At 44.0% G+C, this 25,225-nt stretch overlaps 1 protein-coding gene across 1 annotated transcript in view; it reads right to left on the minus strand.

Annotated features, from left to right (window-relative positions):
- Positions 1–25,225, minus strand: part of LOC145978217 (extracellular serine/threonine protein CG31145) — a 451,413-nt gene that overhangs the window by 45,669 nt on the left and 380,519 nt on the right. Inside the window, exons 5-6 of the mRNA XM_083110675.1 lie at positions 21,187–21,491; positions 14,570–14,843 (exon numbers count right to left, since the gene is read on the minus strand). Of these exons, the coding sequence (XP_082966801.1) occupies positions 14,570–14,843; positions 21,187–21,491 (579 nt within the window). The remainder of the gene's footprint in view (positions 1–14,569; positions 14,844–21,186; positions 21,492–25,225) is intronic.

A 25,225-nucleotide genomic window follows, 5' to 3' on the forward strand; every position in this document is an offset into this window, starting at 1 on the left:
TCTAAGGTATATAAGGGAAATTCTGGACTGTTGTCTTTATTATATGCGACTCTAATTGCTTTATCTCCATAAACATAGAATATAAAAAGTCTTTTATAACTGGATGAAGCATTTCGAATTACTATTATTTTAAAAACCCGAGACCGCCATTACGCCGTAGTTGGGGTCATGGTAAAAATTGACCTCCTAGACTTTGAGATCAAGTTTAATCACGTGGAACAGGTCCTCTGACAGACAGAAAGCAATTTGCAGAACGGATCGAGCAAATCCGCGGTTAGGTCATTGCTGTTCCGGACGTGTCCGCCCTGTTCTCCAAGAGGGAGGGAGGAAATTAATCGCGAAGACCCTCTTGATGTGGTGGGTGCCCCCCGGGGGGTGAAGGGGGCAGCAGTCTACGTCCGGTTGCAATCCCCCGTCAGTTGCTGGCGTCACTGTATCGCTTCTTGTGGGCGACGCGCAACAGGAGGTTTCGGGCCCCGATAAATGAAGACAAAATGCTTGTTTTCGTCTCGGCCTTCGCAGCGTTGCCAGTGACTATTTTTTTTTTTTTTGGCTCCGTGAAAAAAGAAAGAAAAATGGCGTTGTTCCAACAAAGACCTTTTCGCCGATGGCTCCTCGAGAAAGGGCAGAGAAATTGAGATCACGGTAAGCTAAAGATGTTACCAATTACAGCAGTAGCACACATTTTGGAGTCAAATTATCTCTCCAAAAGTAAGCTGCTCATTAGAATTGATGGCTCATTATTAGAAAGCGGGCGTTTAGGTAAAAACATATTTTACCCGTTCGAATACCCTGTGTGTGTGTGAGAGAGAGAGATATAGAAAACGATAAACAGAGAAAATAAGAGAAGTAGAAGGATTCAGCAACAGAAGAAAGTGAGATGGGAGAGAGGGGGAGAAAGAGAGAGAGGGAGAAAGAAAGAGGGGAGAAAGAGAGGAAGACAGTGAGGAAGAGAGGGGAGGAAGAGGGGTCGAAAGAGAGGAAGAAAGTGAGGAGGAGAGAGAGGGAAAAAGAAAGGGGGAGAAAGAGGAGGAGAAGGAAAGAGGGGAGAAAGAGAGAGAGGTAGAAAGAGAGGAAGACAATGAGGAAGAGAGGGGGTGAAAGATGGGTCGAAAGAGAGGAAGAGGGGAGAAAGAGGAAGAAAGTGAGAGGTGGAGAGAGGGGGGAAAAGAAAGGGGGAGAAAGAGGGAAAGAAAGAGAGAGGGTAGAAAGAGAGGAAGACAGTGAGGAAGAGAGGGGGTGAAAGAGGAGTCGAAAGAGAGGAAGAAGGGAGAAAGAGAGGAAGAAAGTGAGAGGGGGAGAGAGGGGGAAAGAAAGAGGGAGAAACAGTGGGGGAGATAGAGAGGAAGAGGGGAGAAAGAGTTAGAGGGGGAGAAAGAGAGGAAGACAGTGAGGAAGAGAGGGGTGAAAGAGGGGTCGAAAGAGAGGAAGAGGGGAGAAAGAGGAAGAAAGTGAGAGGTGGAGAGAGGGGGGAAAAGAAAGGGGGAGAAAGAGGGAAAGAAAGAGAGAGGGTAGAAAGAGAGGAAGACAGTGAGGAAGAGAGGGGGTGAAAGAGGAGTCGAAAGAGAGGAAGAAGGGAGAAAGAGAGGAAGAAAGTGAGAGGGGGAGAGAGGGGGAAAGAAAGAGGGAGAAACAGTGGGGGAGATAGAGAGGAAGAGGGGAGAAAGAGTTAGAGGGGGAGAAAGAGAGGAAGACAGTGAGGAAGAGAGGGGTGAAAGAGGGGTCGAAAGAGAGGAAGAGGGGAGAAAGAGGAAGAAAGTGAGAGGTGGAGAGCGGGGAAAAGAAAGGGGAAGAAAGAGGGAGAGAAAAAAAGAGTGGAGAAAGAAAGAGAGAGGGGTAAAAAGAGAGGAAGACAGTGAGGAAGAGAGGGGGTGAAAGAGGGCTCGAAAGAGATAAAGAGGGGAGAAAGGAAGAAAGTGAGATGGGGAGAGAGGGGGAAAAGAAAGGGGGAGGAAGAAAGGGGGAGAAAGAGAGGAAGAGGGGAGAAAGAGTTAGAGGGGGAGAAAGAGAGGAAGACAGTTAGGAAGAGAGAGGGGTCGAAAGAGAAGAAGAGGGGAGAAAGAGAGGAAGTAAGAGGGACAAAACGGAAGAAGGAGAGAAAGAGAAAGGAAGAGAAAGGGAGAGAAAGAGAGGGACAAAGAGTGAGGGAGAGAAAGAGGGAAACAGAAAGAGGGGAGAAATATAGAGGAGGAGAATGTGAGAGGGACAAAGAGGAAGAAGGAGAAGGCGAGAAATACTGACTGATTGATTTGGTGTTTTAAGCCCACTTCATGCACAGAAAGGCTAATAGGGACTGGACCTACAGTTTAAAGTGCGATCCACCGGGTATCGAACCCGGGGCTCCTTGATTACAAGACAACGGCGATACCACTGTGCCATTGGGGAGGCCTAAAAAGAGGAGAAAGAGAGAGGGGGAGAAAGTGAGAAATAGAGAGAATTCAAGAGATAGAAACGAGATAATCTTAGCACCCATGAGCACATTAGATATTTCGCCCACCCCAAAGACATACTTCGTAAACGTCATTGTTCAGTATTTAGAATCTCCAAGTGGTAGTGTCAACTGAAATAATCCCTGAATTCATGGACGTCCGCAGGATTTTTTCCAGGGAGGGGCAAGCAAGGTAATTTTTTTCCAGTCTGAAATTATCATGTTTCTTCAACGAATTTATAATAATTAACATAAATTACTGTGATTGAAATGAAACTATGTGTGAAATATATAATTTTTAGGTACACATTCATTTTCCAGGGGGGCCGTGCCCCCCCTTGCCCCCCCTTCCGGTTGCCATGTCTGAATTCAATGATAGCAGCGTCAATAACCTTTCGACGAAGGTTTTTTTTCCTAATTGAGGACCACGGTGACGAACACGCGCACATGAGAAATAGCCACCGCAATAAAGGCAACAATTAATACTTCCTTTCCATTGTTGCGAAACACCACGAACGCGCCAAGAAACAAATGACCCGGCGACAAACCCGCGCGGCTGACATCTCTGTGAAACCGATCTGATATAACCTCGAAATGAAATTCAACTTCGCAAGAGAAAGCCAAGATTTCAATCTTGGAACCTTGTGTGCGCTTCGACATTATCGTCCATCACAACGCAATGCATCATGGGGAAATTATCATTTCTCTTAACCGCCGGCCACCAATCACGTCTCGCAGATTGATAGCAAGGAGGTTCTGTCGTGAACGCGAGCCGAAAATAAAACCAGCGATAGGCTTCACCACGTGACCCGGTCCGACTGTCATCAAAAGTCCATTGGGACGGGTGATATGGATCTGGGACACGAATCAACAATCACCGAGATTTTAACGTCATTGTTGCACGCCGCGGAGGACTCTGGGAGGAAATAAATCTACGGACATTGTTGACAACGCATGTAGGCTATATAATTGGACGCCATTTTCACGCAAGGAACCATGGGAACTTTGGTCATTGGCGAATACGGTTCGAAGGACTGGTTACGTGATGAATGAGATATTGAAAAATCTGCATTGTATATCACCGTATTAAGGTTGCGTTCTGTATCGTGAAACGCAGTCGTGAAAGTTACACGTTTCCGGATGCCAAACATGGCTGATGACCCCAGCTGGGGTACTGCAATAAACGCTTAAGACATTACAGGATTAAACGCGAAATAATTAATATGCAATTGAGTAAGCAAACATATCCATCTAGACGAACGTTATCAAAATACTTATATGTACACTACACGTAATCAAATCCATGGTTGGCAACAGTTTATACCACGCAATTGCAGATTCAACTTATTGTATTACGCAGTGTAGCCACCTACAGCTGTGGTACGACCTAGCACATTGGCAGAAACTGTAACACCCTGTATTCTTCTATCCCAAAAGTCTAAATAATCAAGTAGTCCAGGGTTCGATACCTGGTGGAGGCACATTGCACAATGGTTCTGACCCAACTTTAAACTGTAGGTCCAGCCCCGATGAGCCTTTCTGTGCCCAAAGTGGACAAACTCAAAAGTCTGGAATCAGAGGGAGATTTGCATTAGCTGTTCGAAATGACGTCCGTTTTTCGTAACGCACAGACCCAGTCTATGCTGCCATTCCATTAATAGGATCAGTTCGCTGATTGTGTATGCCAGCTGCTGCAACAAGAACTCACAATGATTCAAGACTTTGGGGACACCCTATATATCATCCAAATTTAGTGAAACGCCTCTGCTACTGGCAACATTGCATTTTCCTTCTTCCAGACGTGTTCCGCATAACGTCACGTCACTGAATTCGATCCTTAGGCTGAGACTGGGCCGAAATCTTGTTGTACAAACGATTGGCTGATTAACCTTTTATTCCCATTCCGAAAGCCCCGCTGCCCCCCCCCCCCCCGCGTTTCTTTTTTTAATGTCGTGATGACAACATCGCGTGGACCGCACGGCTTGATCAAGACAGCCATTTCCCACGTCCCTCCCCCTGCCCCGTCGACGCACGCGAGCGGGAATTCTATATTATGTAAAACGAATTCGACAGACAGCCAATTTATTTCAGAGCTATCGAGTGCCGCGGTTTCCTCGTATGAATAGAAAGGAGACTTCGAATTCATCAATTTTTCAACTTCAAATTGAAATATCACGATTCGATCACAGAAAGAACAAGTATTGCGAATCGGAACTTGAACTTTCGAGTGCCCGTTTCTCTTTTCGCTTCCCTAGCTTGAGCGCGACGATGAGGATGAATGGTGTTCCGTTCCTGTTTGCGTAGTTAGTTACATATCTGATACTTCTGCTAACTCACTCACTCTCTAGCCTCCTTAAACCCGAAGGTTTATGGCTGCAGCAACACAAGCCTTCCATCTGTCCCTATCCTGGGTAAGATCAATCTAATCTTTTCCATCCTTACCGATTTCCTTTAGGTCCATCTCAACGTTACCCCTCCATCTTCGTCTTACCATCAAGTTTCCAAACAAGAATCCTGTAAACTCTTCTCTCCTTTCCCATTCGTGCCACATGGCCTGCCCACCTAAGTATTCTTCATTTAATCATTCTAATAATATCTGGACATGAATAGGTATTATTTAGTTGTAAATTATGTAGTCTTCTACACTCATGGAAAAAAGTGGGGCAAAATCGACTCGTCCTTCGACACGACGATGCACGTGCGCACAGCTGAAAGGAATACTCAAACACACTTGAGAAGGAGTTACCCGTCTCAACAATCTCTGCAACTCGACAATAATCCGGAATGAAACCAACATCGCATCATAGTAAAAAGCCTTTGACAAGCCGACAGAGAGGGTACCAGGATACCAGCACCGGAGCTCTAGCTCACTTCAGGGCTACAGAAGCGTTCCGAAGAACTAGTAAGCGGCCATTAGGTTTATTTAAACCTTGATTAAAAGATACGTAATCAAGATTATCAACTCAACTCAACAAAATTTTATTGGACTTAGAGCTTCACATGTGGCTGTTTACGCTCCTTCAGGCCCAGAGAAGATTCATTTTGTAAGGGAGTATCATAACTCTGCTGCATAAGGAGATTGGACAAGTTCCGCGACCTAGAAGGAACGTAACACTTTCTGACCGAGTCACTAACTGAGCAAGAATGAGGGAATAGCGGTGTTTAGAGGTTAGTTTTCAATAGACTAGGTAGTCTATGAGTCTATGTACAGCACGTCTTGTTCTATTCTGACTAGGCCCAATGGCAATAATTACTACCAAATTTTGCTTAAATATAAATAGTTTACTTAAAATAGAATTTGTTCTTCAGACAGGTTCTGTGGAATAAGTATTATAGACCTTAAAACGAACGACGGACATCAATAAATGCAGAGGTAAAGATGACAACAACCTAGGTAGAATTTGCAACATGGAAAAAAGTGGGGCAAAATCGGCTCGTCCTTCGACACGACGATGCACGTGCGCACAGCTGAAAGGAATTCTCAAACACACTTGAGGAGGAGTTACCTCGTCCTGCCGCCCTATTGATCCACCTGGCGGTAATTCAGGGGAGGCTGGGGAAGATAACATCTCTTATCTTCTGCATTCAATGATCACAAATTCGGATCCGCTAGAAAGGAGAGACGTTAATGACTGCTGGGAGGAAGTAAGTTGCAGCGAGGGTGCAAGGAGGGATGCTTCATCAGGTGGAGGCAGGAGGGGGATGTAGAGAGGGCGTAGGGAGTTAATACTTGATAGGGGTTAATGGTTTAATGTTATAACACAGTAAACTAGAAAGGGGTATTTGGCAGAGGGCATATCTTGTTTCATTGTCACTCAGGACATATGAAATTGGTTCTAAAGAGCTAGTAGGTGATTCAAATTGCTCTAAGCAGTACAAATAGATGATTAAAATGGAAGTTGGTCGAAATGGCACCGGGACTGCTGTATGAGAGACAAACATTTAAATAGCAAAGTACTGGAAATAAGCAGTTGGACTGGTGATAAAAGGAAAAGTAAGAAATTGGAAATTGTTGACTGGAATGGCACAAAGGGGAAGCAGGGCCATTAGTGTGGCTCCGAGGGGAACCAGATCGAATCGAATGGCACCAAGAGGAACCAGATCGAATCGAATGGCACCAAGAGGAACCAGATCGAATCGAATGGCACCAAGAGGAACCACAGCGAATCGAATGGCACCAAGAGGAACCACAGCGAATCGAATGGCACCAAGAGGAACCACAGCGAATCGAATGGCACCGAGAGGAACCAAAGCGAAGCGAATGGCACCGAGAGGAAACAGATCGAAGCGAATGGCACCAAGAGGAACCAGATCGAATCGAATGGCACCAAGAGGAACCAGATCGAATCGAATGGCACCAAGAGGAACCAGATCGAATCGAATGGCACCAAGAGGAACCAGATCGAATCGAATGGCACCAAGAGGAACCAGATCGAATAGAATGGCACCAAGAGGAACCAGATCGAATCGAATGGCACCAAGAGGAACCAGATCGAATCGAATGGCACCAAGAGGAACCAGATCGAATCGAATGGCACCAAGAGGAACCAGATCGAATCGAATGGCACCAAGAGGAACCAGATCGAATAGAATGGCACCAAGAGGAACCACAGCGAATCGAATGGCACCAAGAGGAACCAGATCGAATAGAATGGCACCAAGAGGAACCAGATCGAATCGAATGGCACCAAGAGGAACCAGATCGAATAGAATGGCACCAAGAGGAACCAGATCGAATCGAATGGGAACCAGATCGAATAGAATGGCACCAAGAGGAACCAGATCGAATAGAATGGGAACCAGATCGAATAGAATGGCACCAAGAGGAACCAGATCGAATAGAATGGCACCAAGAGGAACCAGATCGAATAGAATGGCACCAAGAGGAACCAGATCGAATCGAATGGCACCAAGAGGAACCAGATCGAATAGAATGGCACCAAGAGGAACCAGATCGAATCGAATGGCACCAAGAGGAACCAGATCGAATCGAATGGCACCAAGAGGAACCAGATCGAATCGAATGGCACCAAGAGGAACCTGATCTAATCGAATGGCACCAAGAGGAACCAGATCGAATCGAATGGCACCAAGAGGAACCAGATCGAATCGAATGGCACCAGGAGGAACCAGATCGAATCGAATGGCACCAAGAGGAACCAGATCGAATCGAATGGCACCAAGAGGAACCAGATCGAATCGAATGGCACCAAGAGGAACCAGATCGAATAGAATGGCACCAAGAGGAACCAAAGCGAATCGAATGGCACCAAAATGACCGACTGCATAAATGATATTACAGGATGTCTGGAAAAACGGAAAATCAGACGATTACAATGGTAGAGTGAGAAGAAACACTCGAACGGAACGGTGCAAACTTCAAAAAATATTAAAAAAAGCCATATGTACGCAACGGAAACAGCTGCTATCAAAATTACCCAAATAATCATCGGCATATAAACACATCATAGAAAGATGATCTGAAATGGCCGAACATACTGCGGTAGCATGTTTCAACAGAGGCTTCCGTGATACAAATTATAATCAGTTTTCCTTCAGTTAAGCTGCTCGCTGCACCGCGTGTGCACTTAAAAGAAAAAAGAAAGTGAAGAAGAAAGTCCCGAAGGCTTTCAACTACAACAGCAGCTCTTCTTTTGTTGCAGGAGAAAATGGACTTGGAGAAAAGTTTCCTTCAAACTGAAAAGCCGAAATGAAAGCCGCAGGAAGTAAAAAGAATCTTAATGGAAGATTAGAAGAGAAATAACCCGGGGCCATGAGAGATCGGGGGGAAGGGGGCGCAGTGGTATCATGCAACGCATGCCACGTTGTGGAACAACTTCCGGTCTGCAGGAGGAAATTCCGTTCGGGATTAGCACGCAATGGCGATCGGTGAGGTTTTTATTGGAAGGAGTTGCAAAATTAAATCCCAGAAATGCTTTCCTTGGCTCTCTGATTTACGGGAAAGATCAGTGGGTCGGCTGGTGGCGGGGTCTTGACGTCCCCGCCCATGAGGTGGGTGGGAAGACTTCCCTCGCACCCACGCTCGACACAGTTTCGTCAATGTTCTTGCACATTTCTCCAAAAAACTGTTTTATTTCTACGTTCCTGGGAAAACAATCAAGCCCACTTTATGCACACACGCTCAGTGGCGTAGCAAGCGGTGGGCGACCCATGGGGTTGATACGAAAAATATAATAAAAGAAGTGAGAAAAGAAGATGGAAAAGTGTAATTTTTGTGGGGAATAAAATTAATATATTCTATTTCTATCTGACTTTAAATTCAAGTTAAACGTTATATTTCAATTAAAATCGTCAAATCAGTGGCGTAGGTGGGCGGGCACTAATCCTAAGGGGCCCGAAAAAAAATGTTGTATTTCTCATGTGAAACATAATACGTAAAAATTCACGATAACTTGCTTGGACATTTCTACCCATTTATTCTCTTACAAATAAAAAAACCCTGTAATTATGCGATATAGCCCGAACACCTCTCACTCGTTTATTTCGTTCATTTTAGCATAGATACTTACCTATTCTGCATCGCGGAAGATTTTTTGAGGTTAAGTTATGCCTTTTTCCATAAAATAGTGTAAACTTTTCATATTACGAGTCATTATTTGTCTTCCTTGTTCCGCTTAAGTAACAGACAATATGGCGTGCATTCGTCATGGATCATCGCGCGTCGTGCTTGTGTTTTGTCGATTTGGAGTGGGTATGCAGTGTTTCAACCTTCTTAACCGAAAAATACCTACTTTCGTGTTCATTATGTCATCACAAACCATTGACGGATAGCCCCAAAAACCATTCACGATAGCCCCACGGACCATTTCCGGCAAGGTTAGGTTAGGTTAGGTAAGCATAGTTAAAAAAAAAGAAAAAATCTCGTAAAAAAAAAGGCACGTTTGGAAACACTGGCGAGACCGCGTGACTTTCGACGCTCGCGCCTAATGCAGGCACATAATGGAAACAACGGCAAAATGTTGTCGCTTTACAGAAAATTCAAGTTCCTTACATAAAAAGTGATTATTTCTTGTTCTGCAGCATTCTATGGTGAAGTTTTCAGTTTCCGCGAAAGAAAATACCTCCAAGAACTTCGACAATGCTACAGAAACTGATTTCAGTAAGTAGTTTCTCCTGTAAATTTGAAGAAATCCGTTCGGGCGATATCGCATATTTACCAAAAAAAACAAAAACACTTTATCTTGTATTTTCTTCTGTCTCTCGACCTTACACTCCCGATTTTAATGTCAACAACAAAGCACCTCCAACTCCCACGGAGCAAGGTGCGAGGCATTTAAATGCTTGCGTCTTTTTTTTAACTCAAGGAGGCCAAAACAGAGAAATATAATTTTCGTCAGTAATGTATTATTATTATTTAAATATGATAATTTGCTGACGTTTCCCTGAAGATTTTGAATCGATTCACATTGTGATTTCAAATTTAAAGAACTGAAGTGGACCTCGCATTCTAATCTCGCTCAGGGCCTCGCGATATATTGCTACGCGGTAAGGATTACGAATCGACCCTTCCTAATACAAATATGTACGATACATTCGTTGCAAAGGGTATGATTCAAGGATTCCAGAAATGTAGGATTTAAGGTGAGGAAACAATTGGAAGTGGAAAAAAAACATAGTTTTAAGTGTGAGGAACCTCCATTAAAAATTAAACATAATGAGCCTAATTTACGTGCAGATGTAAGTAAAATGCCTAATTTGTTATGTAAGGGTTGTTGGGGTTTAATTATTTTAGCATAAATAATACATTTACAGTATATTTATCCTAAGAGATCCAAACCTAACGGACGTAACCTAACCTAACCTCGATAAACGTCACAATGCAAGGTTGTCCTCACGTTGTGCGATAAAGAAGACAAGTGAAGTCAGGCTCTCCCTTATCACACAACGATCAGACAACCTTGAACAATAAAATAACCAGAAACCATATATTTCCAAAACAAATTGAAGAAAAACAATTTAAAATAACGAATATAATTTACAGCTATTAAAAAAGCTATTGGTGCAACTGCGGGAGCTGCAAGTTTTGGTGGTCACCCAGCACCGTGGATACAACTTGGGTACTACTTGACAAGATAAAATTTTCAAATTTAAAATAGAAACTGTTGTATCCTCTTTTCGTAAATTTTAGCTGTAGGATATTTACGATAACTTTAAACATTACCTGTTAATGAAATACAGGAGATAACAATACCACTGCGTGAAGTTCCTATCTCATTAGCAAAGCAATTAATCCAGGCTCTCGTAGCCTATGTGAAAGTCTCCATACACTGCATCCTGGTGTTTTACTCGAGACCATATTCCCAAGATTTATGAACGACTTCTGGTAAATATCAGAAACGTCCCAGTCATCTGGGCTCAGCTTTCTGTCTTCGCGGCGCCCAGATGGGCTTCTGGGAGTGGATGAAATTGGCCCCTCCATCTTCCCCCGCTACTTAATTTTGAATGAAATACGAGCAATAAATCTAACGCCCTTTTTTATCGTTTAAAGCCTCTTGATTTCGTCCGATCTTGAACTTCTCCAGAATCCCGCCAGGTGGTGCTCCGTTCGCTCTCTTGACAGGAGGTGTTCATTTTCGGAGTCGTCCGTGAAATTTAATACGACGTCTACAAGATTTTAAAACTATATTCATAGTAACAAGAACGTACGTTCAAACCTGCATAGAAATGTTTAATCTTGCAGACTGAGTCTTATTAAAAAAAATGCACATGAATAATCGTAAAAAGGTTCGTCATAAAAGTCGAACATGACAAGAACTACGGTACGGGATCAATGAGAAGAGACAGGTCTCCAGTTCACCACTTCCACCACCCCCATCGAACATCCAAGCAGAAAAGAAAAACGCAAATGTGTAAATGTATATTTCTTAAGTCCAAATACGCATTTTTTTGAATGATATTTACAAGTGTATTAAATATGACTGGCTCCAGAACATATTTCCACTACCCCTTTGAACCCGCTCATTTTCTACTAGCATATTTTCCTGAATTGCTATATATGAATTATAGAACAACGGCGGTTTCTTGCTTTTCTAAATTAATGTCCACACAGACATCGTTCGATTGTTCAAGCAGGCAACGAATCGCATCTACGTTGTAGAAGCAATTGTGCAGCTGTTTAAGGATGATGGGGTTCAATCCGAATCTCTTGTAGCGAGACCTTTCGAATGGTGCCTCCAGGGGTGGACAGCATTTCGGGACACGCGCCTCCAGCCGTGGATAGCATTTCGGGACACGCGCTTCCAGCCGTGGACAGCATTTCGGAAACCACGCCTCGAGCCGTGGACAGCATTTCGGTACACGCGCCTCCAGCCGTGGACAGCATTTCGGGACACGCGCTTCCAGCCGTGGACAGCATTTCGGGACACGCGCTTCCAGCCGTGGACAGCATTTCGGGACACGCGCTTCCAGCCGTGGACAGCTTATCGAGATCCGCGCCTCCAGCGGTGGACAGCATTTCGGGACACGCGCCTCGAGCCGTGGACAACATTTCGGGACACGCGCCTCGAGCCGTGGACAGCATTTCGGGACACGCGCCTCGAGCCGTGGACAGCATTTCGGGACACGCGCCACCAGCCGTGGACAGCATTTCGGGACGCGCGCCACCAGCCGTGGACAGCATTTCGGGACGCGCGCCTCCAGCCGTGGACAGCATTTCGGGACCCGCGCCTCCAGCCGTGGACAGCATTTCGGGACCCGCGCCTCCAGCCGTGGACAGCATTTCGGGACCCGCGCCTCCAGCCGTGGACAGCATTTCGGGACCCGCGCCTCCAGCGGCGGACAGGATTGCGGGACCCGCGCCTCCAGCGGTGGACAGGATTTCGGGACCCGCGCCTCCAGCGGTGGACAGGATTTCGGGACCCGCGCCTCCAGCGGTGGACAGGATTTCGAGACTCGCGCCTCCAGCGGTGGACAGGATTTCGAGACTCGCGCCTCCAGCGGTGGACAGGATTTCGAGACTCGCGCCTCCAGCGGTGGACAGGATTTCGGGACTCGCGCCTCCAGCGGTGGACAGGATTTCGGGACTCGCGCCTCCAGCGGTGGACAGGATTTCGGGACTCGCGCCTCCAGCGGTGGACAGGATTTCGGGACTCGCGCCTCCAGCGGTGGACAGGATTTCGAAATTCGCGCCTCCAGCGGTTGACAAGATTTCGGTACCCGCGCCTCCAGCGGTGGACAGGATTTCGGTACCCGCGCCACCAGCGGTGGACACGATTTTGGCACTCGCGCCTCCAGCGGTTTGACAGGATTTCGGGACTCGCGCCTCCAGCGGTGGACAGGATTTCGGGACCCGCGCCTCCAGCGGTGGACAGGATTTCGGGACTCGCGCCTCCAGCGGTGGACAGGATTTCGACACTCGCGCCTCCAGCGGTGGACAGGATTTCGACACTCGCGCCTCCAGCGGTGGACAGGATTTCGGGACTCGCGCCTCCAGCGGTGGACAGGATTTCGAAACTCGCGCCTCCAGCGGTGGACAGGATTTCGAAACTCGCGCCTCCAGCGGTGGACAGGATTTCGAAACTCGCGCCTCCAGCGGTGGACAGGATTTCGAAACTCGCGCCTCCAGCGGTGGACAGGATTTCGGGACCCGCGCCACCAGCGGTGGACAGGATTTCGGGACTCGCGCCTCCAGCGGTGGACAGGATTTCGAAACTCGCGCCTCCAGCGGTGGACAGGATTTCGAAACTCGCGCCTCCAGCGGTGGACAGGATTTCGGGACTCGCGCCTCCAGCGGTGGACAGGATTTCGGGACTCGCGCCTCCAGAGGCGGCCAGTGTTTCGGTCCCGTGCGTCCGTGAATGTCAAACCCTGTCAGAGGTAGCTAACCTATTTGAATTCCGCTCATACACAATACAAATGATGAAAAAAGTGAATCACGTAGGCATTCACGTACAATGAAAGACTCTGAGGGATAAGTTAAGACGTTCCAACCAACTTTGAACAATAATTCAACGCTCGGGAGGCATGGAAGTACCTCAGGGGAAAAGAAATCCGCCGCATCGGAAGAATCGATAGAGGAACGGCCCCACAAAGGAGAAAGACGCCGAGAAAAAGAGGGAAGCATCTTGGCAGAGGGCGTGAGAGACAAGCGGAATACCTTTCTTTTTATTTCCATTGGCGACAATTTACGGCACAGCCGCTGGTTCTGCCACCTGGATCTCAATCGTCCCAACAGGGAGGCACAAAAAGAGAAACAGGCGCCGAGTTTCAAAATGGAGTGGAATTTCCATATGAATACGGAAGCCGTGAATTATAAACATTCCAGAAAAATACGGCAGAGGCTAGGAATTGATTTCGACAGGGACGACAACGCGGAACACCTCTCAGTGTTTTGTTTTTCTCCTCGCTTTGCCTACCTTTGTGGAAATGATTTGTTCGGTCGCAGCGAAAGGAGTCGTTCTTTAATAATACGACGGGTGTTCCAAAAGTTCGCGGAATGAAATTACGTTCTCGCACGGTGAACGTAAGGTGGGCTGAGACCTAGTTGCTACTTTCATGCAAGTGTCGATGACGAGATTCTAGCTAATCCAATCAACATGCATATCTGCAGAAATGATCATGTTGCTCTAGTTTCACAACTTGCCAACAGATGGCAGGCAGATACCCCTGTACAGAGTTTGGTGGCTACGTTTTCAGTCGTATGATGAAACATCTGAATTGTAATAAGAAACAGCGTATTTTTTTTCTCTAACAGGAGCCGAGATTAGCATTATGAAGAAATAGTTGTGGAGATTTTGTAAAAAAATTGATCTTACGCTTCCGCGTATTGTGTTCTCAAACGTATTGAAATGTGCTGGTATCCGAATTTAAACTACAGGACCGATCCGAATTAGCGTATCTGCGTATATAGTGGGCTTAAAAACAAACTTCATAAGAAACTGTGTTACTTTTTGGAACGAGTAACAGCAACTCTGTTACTATGTGAAACGAGTAACAGCAACTCTGTTACTATGTGAAACGAGTAACAGCAACTCGGTTACTATGTGAAACGAGTAACAGCAACTCGGTTACTATCTGAAACGAGTAACAGCAACTCGGTTACTATCTGAAACGAGTAACAGCAACTCGGTTACTATCTGAAACGAGTAACAGCAACTTTACCCACTGTTGGAAGCCACCTACCTGAGGAGATTGGAGAGCGTTGATTGTCGGATGAGGCAGCACTGGTAGACCGGCGCCAGGATGGACAGCTCGTCGTGGAAAGGCTTCCCGAAGCCCCTGCCGTGGTCCAGGTGGAGGAGGAACGTGTCGTTGCCGAAGACGCGGAAGGTCTCGTAGTGGTGGCGGTCCATGTTGCCCATGAGGAAGTCGAAGATCGCCATGTCCATGATGTCCAGCAGGCGGCGGCCGCGGTCGTACGGAGGGATGTCACGCACCAGGGAACAGTAGTCCTCGTCTGCAATGGGCAAAGGTGGTCATCACTACCATGCAAAACGTCGGCACAAGCAAAATAAATCATTTTGCGATTTTCAAATGGCTAAATGTATGCATGCAGCAGCCTAAACGAACAACACTAGCCAACACAATTTCGGTAGAACTTACGCTGATGGATATTCTTAAATAATTCCTGCCCGCTGAATCCAAAAATCAGGTCAAGAAATGTGTCACCTCACATTTTTTCTGCCTACAGGGTGTCCCAAAAATAACACCAACACATATTTAGTTGTACATCGAAATGTAATTTTCAAACAAAATGATGTGCTAAAATCACAACCGCAAGTGACAATTCAGTACATGAAATTCGTTTTATCAGCATGGTCACTTTCCCATGTACAGGGTGATTAGAAAGACAAAACAATAATACAAATGAGATTGTAAAAGTTCATATATTTTTCACTTCTCACAATACGAAGATGAGGATGAGATGAAATAGATGAACGGACAAACACACATGGACACACCACAAGTAAGTCCTACAGAGGATGGGTCCAGACACGAGTGTCTCGTTAGTCTGCAAAATGCAGGCCAGGGTGTACTATGTGGAAGAAAGGTTGACATTTGAGTGTACTACATGGAAGGATCACACCCATTTTCAGATTTAGCGTCTCTTCTTTGCCACTTTTTCCTAATCGCGACAATGAGGATGAGTGATATGAAGAAATCGTTCAAGGGACACTGACAGATGACACCCATTCTGGAATTCGAACCTGGGCCCCCTAGCACGCTGTGTTAACTGATCCGGCACGGAGATCGTCGTGTTTGTCATATAAATAATGTCTATTTGTTCCATAAGAAATTCAGAATTATTTCTTTGCCAGGACGAAACGTGGTTTGTTGTGTTGTTTTTAACTTTTACAAGTACAGTTACATTTGGAAAATATGCACTACAGAGAACAGGTATGATACTTGTATACACGACCCAGCTTGGAAAATAAATATCCACCTAAAAATAATATATTTCACACAAAATTTCATTTCAGTCACAGTAATTTATGTTAATTATTATAAGGGCATTGAAAGAACATGAAAATTTCAGACCCAACCAGTATTTTTTGAGGAGGCATCACTATTATGGGGGAAAATATGACTAATTCCCCCCCCCCTCGGAAAAAATACCTTGCTTGCTCCTCGCTGGAAATAATCTGCGGACGTCCATGCTTGTGTAAACAGTTATATGTTCTTATTGTGTAAGGAAATAATCGTAACTAAATAGTAACTTACCCAGCTCTAGATTAAAGGAACTGCAGTTAAAAGGAATGACTCCCAATGAATATAATAATACCATGTTAACACTAACAGTCAGCACGAATTGTATTCTCACACGTTACCAAAGTAGAATGGACCGCTAACGCACAGTTATCATGCATTAATTTAGTACAATATCTGTAAGTATTAGAAATTTGCATTCACATCAATAATTATGAAGCATTAGTTTAGTACAATATCACTACGTGTCACAAACTAGCGTTTATATGAATATTAGGAATGTTCAATTGTCCGTTTAAAAAAAGATCTCAACAAAACAGAACCATATCGAGTTATATAATAGACACAACGCCATCTCTTGATGACTTTTGTATACAATAGAAGTATTTTCAATGCTTACGTCATCACAGGAAGTCACTCCTAAACTTTCATGTTTGAGCTGTGCCTTGATGAGTAAGAATAGAGTAAGTACTTTTATACATAAAAACGACCGTAAAGACACGCATTTTTAATTGCACTGAAGATGACGTGTCCCAAAACGACACCTAGTTACAAAAATAATCTCTGGCTTCCGGCGAAATTGAATATGAAGATCATCTACCTTTCGCAAAAGAACGACCCTGCAACTCTTAAGTTCATTACAAAGCTATCAGCTGAGTTGCCTTTGAAAATCCCATCTCAGAAATCCTCCCAATGCATGAACGCAATTAGGTAAAAGGACAGGTGGCGCCGCTGTGGCGGAAATTAGAAATTCTACGATGCTCTTTTTTTCTCGGTTGAAATTCATCCGCAGCTCACAGCGGATGCAAGAATCAGTTATGAAAATTTCTTTCCTTGAAGATTCTTGTAATTTCCACAGCGTGTTCCGGAGGGGGGGAAGGCATAGCGTCATGAACAAGAGAGCGGCGTAATTACAACGTTAGCCATCTGCAGCTTCTTGATAAGCGAGGAGTAAGGGGAGGGGGGATACTTGCGGGTTTTAAAGCCTTCCCGGAGTTAACAAAGTTGGCAAAACTTAAATTGAAGCAATTTCGCCTCGACCGGGGATGTATGTATTAATCTCCCGCGTTACACGATCATGCAGGGAGAGAGAGTTTTTAAGATGGCCGGCCGAGGGATTAGATTAAGACTGCAGCGCCAACTTGGAAAGCGATGGCCACTTTTGGAAGCTTTGATGAGCGCTACGGTACCATTTGCACTCTTACTGCCCTCATTATCTGTGGTGAGTGTATTTACTGCGATGAAATATCCAGCTCACTCACGAGGGGAGGGTATACAAGGTGTATACATAAAGGAGTTCCAGCAGTGATTTTCCAAGACACTCTTCCCAAATCTCAGTAATCTTCGGATTAAGGTTAGTAAGGTCATTTGAATATTTTTCTGTAAAACAAGTTTCAAAACTTTCTTCATTTTTACCAAAAAGTATAAAGTACAATTCTTACATTGGCTACATTGTCAGTATACTTAGGTACTAGCTTAGAATTCTCGTTCAGTTCTTCATGACGTCTTTAGGTTTTCTACGATATATATACGAGGGTCATTCGGAAAGTAACTTCCGTTTGGGTATAAAAGAAACACCAGGACGTTGTGAGGGTTTTTATTATACACAACTGAAAGAGACAACTCTAAGCTATTTTTCTACATAAGCACAGTTTTTGTTGAGACACTTATCATATCGGCGAACAAGGTTTACAATACCCATATCAAATAAATCTGCCGCCTGTGCATTCAGCCATGCAGTAACACTGTCCTTGACCAATTGTGGTTTTGGACAGAAAAGGAATACTGTTTGTGGAGTTGCTGGAACTAGGCACAACAATCAACGCCCAAGTGTATTGTAAATCCTTGTAGAAATTGCGACGAGCAATACTGTTGCTCGAACCAAGGACCTTCTTTAACATTTTTAGTGGAAATTCTTTGACCACCCGCCTTACAGCCCAGATTTGGCCCTTAGGGATTATCACCTCTTTCCACAAATGAAGAAATGGCTGGGAGCACAGTGCTTCAGAATGTCCAGGAGCTCAATGACAGTGATACTGCATGGCTGAATGCACAGGCGGCAGATTTCTTTGATGTGGATATTGTAAACCTTGTTCGCCGATATGATAAGTGTCTCAACAGAAACTGTGCTTATGTAGAAAAATAGCTGGTGTTTCTTTTATACCTAAATGAAAGTTACTCTCCGAATGACCCTCGTATTTCCTTCGTGTGTATGTATGTGTGAATGCGTGTTTGTACGGTCACCGACAAAAAATGGGACATATCAATCCTGAAATGCTCGCTTCCGTGTAATGCGTTATGTGTGTTGCCTATCTACGGCAACAAGTGGATTTTAATAGGAAATTTTAACCCAGGCTGTTGAGTTAGGCAACACACGTAACGCCTTGCTGATAAAGAAGGGAGGTGAGTGAAATTTATCAAATTAGGAAAATTGCGGGGAAAATTCTCAAATTAAGAATATTGCAGGAAAATTCTTCACAACGGGTATATTGCAGCAAAATTCTTCACAACGGGTATATTGCAGCAAAATTCTTCACAACGGGGATATTGCAGGAAAATTCTTCACAACGGGGATATTGCAGGAAAATCCTTCACAACGGGGATATTGCAGGAAAATCCTTCACAACGGGGATATTGCAGGAAAATCCTTCACAACGGGGATATTGCAGGAAAATCCTTCACAACGGAGATATTGCAGGAAAATCCTTCACAACGGGGATATTGCAGGAAAATTCTTCACAACGGGGATATTGCAGGAATTTCTTCACACTCGGAATATTGCAGGGATTTTCTTTTTGAAACTAGAAATACTGCAGGAAATCTTTGGGTAAAAACGGCAGGAAATCTTCCCTCGATGTAAATTACGGGAAATGTTTTCTATGTAAACTAGGTGAACAGTACAAGAAATCTCAAATGGGTAAACATCACGAGAAACCTTAGCAGGTGAAGACTACGAGGAACCTTAGCTGGATGACCATAAGGAACCTTAGCTGGATGACCATAAGGAACCTTAGCTGGATGACCATAAGGAACCTTATCTGGATGACCATAAAAAGACCTTAGCTGGATGACCATAAAAAGACCTTAGCTGGATGACCATAAGGAACCTTATCTGGATGACCATAAAAAGACCTTAGCTGGATGACCATAAAAAGACCTTAGCTGGATGACCATAAAAAGACCTTAGATGGATGACCATAAGGAACCTTAGCTGGATGACCATAAGGAACCTTAGCTGGATGACCATAAGGAACCTTAGCTGGATGACCATAAGGAACCTTAGCTGGATGATCATAAGGAACCTTAGCTGGATGACCATAAAAAGACCTTAGCTGGATGACCATAAAAAGACCTTAGCTGGATGACCATAAAAAGACCTTAGCTGGATGACCATAAGGAACCTTAGCTGGATGACCATAAAAAGACCTTAGCTGGATGACCATAAAAAGACCTTAGCTGGATGACCATAAGGAACCTTAGCTGGATGACCATAAGGAACCTTAGCTGGATGACCATAAGGAACCTTAGCTGGATGACCATAAGGAACCTTAGCAGGATGACCATAAAAAGACCTTAGCAGGATGACCATAAAAAGACCTTAGCTGGATGACCATAAAAAGACCTTAGCTGGATGACCATAAGGAACCTTAGCTGGATGACCATAAGGAACCTTAGCTGGATGACCATAAAAAGACCTTAGATGGATGACCATAAAAAGACCTTAGCTGGATGACCATAAGGAACCTTAGCTGGATGACCATAAGGAACCTTAGCTGGATGACCATAAGGAACCTTAGCTGGATGACCATAAGGAACCTTAGCTGGATGACCATAAAAAGACCTTAGCTGGATGACCATAAAAAGACCTTAGCTGGATGACCATAAAAAGACCTTAGCTGGATGACCATAAGGAACCTTAGCTGGATGACCATAAAAAGACCTTAGCTGGATGACCATAAAAAGACCTTAGCTGGATGACCATAAGGAACCTTAGCTGGATGACCATAAGGAACCTTATCTGGATGACCATAAGGAACCTTAGCTGGATGACCATAAGGAACCTTATCTGGATGACCATAAGGAACCTTAGCTGGATGACCATAAGGAACCTTAGCTGGATGACCATAAGGAACCTTATCTGGATGACCATAAGGAACCTTATCTGGATGACCATAAGGAACCTTAGCTGGATGACCATAAAAAGACCTTAGCTGGATGACCATAAAAAGACCTTAGCTGGATGACCATAAAAAGACCTTAGCTGGATGACCATAAGGAACCTTAGCTGGATGACCATAAGGAACCTTAGCTGGATGACCATAAGGAACCTTATCTGGATGACCATAAGGAACCTTAGCTGGATGACCATAAGCAACCTTAGCTGGATGACCATAAAAAGACCTTAGCTGGATGACCATAAGGAACCTTAGCTGGATGACCATAAGCAACCTTAGCTGGATGACCATAAGCAACCTTAGCTGGATGACCATAAAAATACCTTAGCTGGATGACCATAAGGAACCTTATCTGGATGACCATAAGGAACCTTAGCTGGATGATCATAAAGAACCTTAGCTGGATGACCATAAAAAGACCTTAGCTGGATGACCATAAGGAACCTTAGCTGGATGACCATAAGGAACCTTATCTGGATGACCATAAGGAACCTTATCTGGATGACCATAAGGAACCTTATCTGGATGACCATAAAAAGACCTTAGCTGGATGACCATAAAAAGACCTTAGCTGGATGACCATAAAAAGACCTTAGCTGGATGACCATAAGGAACCTTAGCTGGATGACCATAAGGAACCTTATCTGGATGACCATAAGGAACCTTAGCTGGATGATCATAAAGAACCTTAGCTGGATGACCATAAAAAGACCTTAGCTGGATGACCATAAGGAACCTTAGCTGGATGACCATAAGGAACCTTAGCTGGATGACCATAAGGAACTTTAACCGGATGAACACTGCAAGAATCCTTACCTGGGTGGACACTGCAAGAAATCTTAACTGGGTGAAAACATGAGGTAAAATGTGAGAAATTATTAATTTCCCTCCATCCATAAAAATCCCTACCTTGCTTACCTAATTCCCACTGAGCCTTGCGGCGCTTGTGGTAGGAGCGGCGCCAGGGATGCCTCCACACTTTCCGTGGCGCCATCTCCTTCGGGGGGAGGAAGGCGGCGAAGGACCCCTCCAGGAGGTCTGGGTTCCCGCAGATGGCGTGCGCCGTGTCGCAGTAGTAGCCGCACTTGCCGTGGAAGCACAGGTTGTTGGCGGGCGACACGAAGAACGTCTTGAGCAGGTCGCCCTCCGCCAGAGCGTACAGTTCCGTCGTCATGTTGAGGATTCGCCCCGTCACGGGCATCGCGCGCCGGAATCCCAGGATCCTGGAATAAACAGGAAAGTAAATAGAGTCATTCGGTGCGGCGAGATTGGGTTTGTTCATGTGGTGGCAATTACAAGAAATATCCTTCTATCAGAACTGTAAGATCCTTGCCTGGATAAAAATGCAGGTCTTCTGTCGATAGGAACTACGTGGTGTACGCCAAAAGTACGAGCCGTTTTGTTCTGAAGTCAACATTTCATCTCTTTTCAGGGAAATAACTATGGCATCGGAGACTTCCATCCTTCGTCTTCAAGCAGTGTCAGTTTTGTGTGCTAGGTGGCAGTAGTTGAGTGACAGTGCCTGAAGGAGTAAGACGTGTTTCTGATACTGCCTGGGGAAATGGAATTTCCACTTGAAGAGCAACGGGTAATTGTGAAATTCCTTACCGCAGCTGGACGTTGTGCAGCCGATATTCATCGCCAACTGGAGGCCGTGTGTGGTGATAGTGCTCTTGCAGAAAACACTGTTAGGAAGTGGGTGCGTGAGTTCAAAGATGGACGAACGAGTGTGAAAGACGAGCAGAGGTCTGGACGTCCGGAAACAGCATCAACCGATGCTAACATTGACCGTGATATTGTCTCATTCAGTTCCCAAAGGTCATACAATTACGGGTGAGTATTTTCGTAAACTTTTGGCTACAGAATTTTTGCCGAAATTGACTATGAAACTACCACAAATGGCTAATGGCAATTTCATTCTCCACATGGACAATGCACCACCACATCGTGCTAATGTTGTGACCTCATTCTTGGCTGACCACGGTATTGAACTTCTGACACATCCACCATACTCACCAGATTTAGCCCCGAGTGACTTCTGGTTGTTCCCAAACCTCAAGAATTCTCTTCGTGGAAGCCATTTTGCCAATAGATCATCCCTGGGAAGTGCTGTTTTCCAGTATCTAAAACATACTTCCAAATATGACTATGCCACATGCTACACAAAATGGACTGAGCGATGGCAACTATGTATCAATAAAGATGGAGAGTTTGTTGAAAAATAAACACAGGTTATTTCATTGTATTTCATTTTTCTTGAAAATTAGAACGAAACGGCACGTACTTTTGGTGTACACCTCGTACAAAACTCCCAGGGGAACCGTAGGATATTTTCATTCTAGAGCAGTGCAAACCCGTAGCTAGAACTGATCTTCAGGGGGGGTCACGGGTTATCAGCGGGGCAACAGTATTAAATGAAGGTAAATTATGTGTGTGGGGGGTCATTGTTATATAAAATGTATAAATATCATACAAATACTACATTTTTCTACATCTTTTAAAACATCTCTTGAAGTGTTAATTGAATGCTACTGAACTCATTCCTTGCACACTCCATACTACTTCAGATTATACAGATATTTATATCACACAATCACAGTGCCCACAGTACCCCTGGCCGAAACAATGAAACTCCTCTTCGTTCCCAAAACTTGGGAGCTGTTGTCCTTTGGTGCAGATGAGAAGGGAATTTGCCTGATGACATCAAAGTCACAGATTTCTGTCTAAACGGGAGGTCGCCACAGGGACAGTGAAAGTGCAGATAAAGAAGCTCCCTATGAAAGAACTTTCTGAAGTCTAGAGAATATTATAAATACTTGCAGCTACTTCAGCTCCTAAACAAGATGAGCGAATGTAATAGATGCTGTTCATGTTCTGTGGATTTATTCTTAAAGTTGTGAGCTGTCTACATTTCCACTCTTCACTGCAAACAAATTATGCAAAATAGTTTTACCTAATGTCAAGAGGGACTGATGGCAGTTTCAGGGGGGGGGGGGGGCTGAGACCCCCCCTGGCCCCTGCCTGGCTACGGGTTTGGAGCAGGGGTTTCCAAAGTGGGCGCCGCGAAATATTCCAATATTTTTACTGAAATGACACATATTTCAAATATGTGCCTATTTAATGCTTTTTACGTATAAAATGTTTCTGAATTTGAAATGTGTGTTCATTTTTTAACTTCAGGGAAGCAACTTAACCACATTAACTGAGCGTTGCAAGTGTTAGATAGGGTGTCGTGTCGTTTGCGCCGAGGCTTCTTATCGGTTCATTTCCGCCGTGACATATGTGAAGACCTTCCTCGGCTGGTTTTCCCACAATCCAGAGTGTCATCACCGCCGCGCGCACGTGTGTTTATGGGCACATGGTGCATAATGCATAAAGTGGACTTAAAACATAAAATCAAACGTGTGTTTATGACGATGCACTGCTGTGTTTACACTGAAATGTGAAACCTATCCAGAGTGTGAATTATGACTTTTCTTTACTTATTTCAAAGACGTTACACAGGATTACTTGTATCCATTTATCAAAGCAGACTTACAGAACGGCGTGCATCAAGCAGCTGAAGTGTAAATAATATTATTTTTGCCCTAGTTGTTATTATTCTTGTTATATATGTATATGTGTATGTATGTGTCCATCTTATTATTTTGTTTATTTCTTTTCCGGTTGATATCCTGATGTAAAATGGATTTTTCTGTATTCAGGACTTTTCAAATAAATAAATAAATAAATTCCACAACAGAAAATACATAAATAAATCAGTATCAGTCTATTAACTATTAATCATTTATCGTTAATAGTAAAAAAAAACATTGTAAATACAGAATTGTTAAAATATTGAAAGCATTCTACAAGTACTACGTAAATGTACACTTTGGAAGCAACATAAATGTGCCAATCTATTACACTTAATTATTATACACTACATAAAATCGTCAAAAACATTATAAATACAGTGTAATTTTTTGCAAACATTATATAAGTAATAGCTACGTATATATAAACACAATATTTCGATACACTTGCACAACAACAATACAAACGTTATTTGAATTCTTGTAGGTATGCAAATGCTCGAAGGCATTCCACGGGTTGTTTCTATCATGTCCATATTCTCAGCCACCTTGTCGTCTCTCTCAAGTCTCAGTTTTACATAAATACTAATTTCCCAATATATATCCCTCATATATACTTTCATCTTACATATGTTTACCAATCACCTTCCTTTTCAATCGAAGATAAACACAGCTGGAGCTGGGCAACGTCATAAACATGCATGCGCGCGGCGGTAATGACACTCCGGATTGTGGGAAAACCCACCAAGGAAGGTCTTGACATATGTCGCGGCGGAAATGAACCGATATGAAGCCTCGGCGCAAGCGACACGGACTCGTTAGATAGGCCCACATTCTGACTTGAGTGCCGCTTGAAACACTTTAAGACTTGCAGCCTGAGCTGACAACTACCTGGAAAGATGGCCGTTGGTTCGGGTTCTACTGCGAGGACAGTTGCTTCCCGCCTCCAAATTTGGAGGTTGAACGGACGGGGAACACGGTCAATTTAGCTTGTTCAGCAATTTTCAATAACAAATATACTCAAGTGGAAATATTCTGATTAATTGGAATTGCAAGGTGTCCGAAATGGAACATGCCAATGAAAGCCAACACTTACCAAATTAATTTAATGATAGGAAACAAAGATTCCATTAGATCCAGTCATTGTCAACTAATTTAAACCAAATCAAACTATACATGATTATGCCAAAATTTATTAATTAATATTAAATTTCAAGGATACATATTAATTTACATATAAAGTTTAAAAAAATTAGTAAGCTATTTACGAATAAAATTGTTGATACTGGACCATCGACTTTTGAAAAATTAATTTACCGGGCCGCAAGTTCACTAAGGTTGGGAACCACTGTTCTAGAGGAACCATGGAGGTGGTTGATGAC

The sequence above is a fragment of the Lepisma saccharinum genome, chromosome 24, assembly GCF_977018435.1.
Source record: "Lepisma saccharinum chromosome 24, izLepSacc3.1, whole genome shotgun sequence".
Taxonomy (NCBI): domain Eukaryota; kingdom Metazoa; phylum Arthropoda; class Insecta; order Zygentoma; family Lepismatidae; genus Lepisma; species Lepisma saccharinum.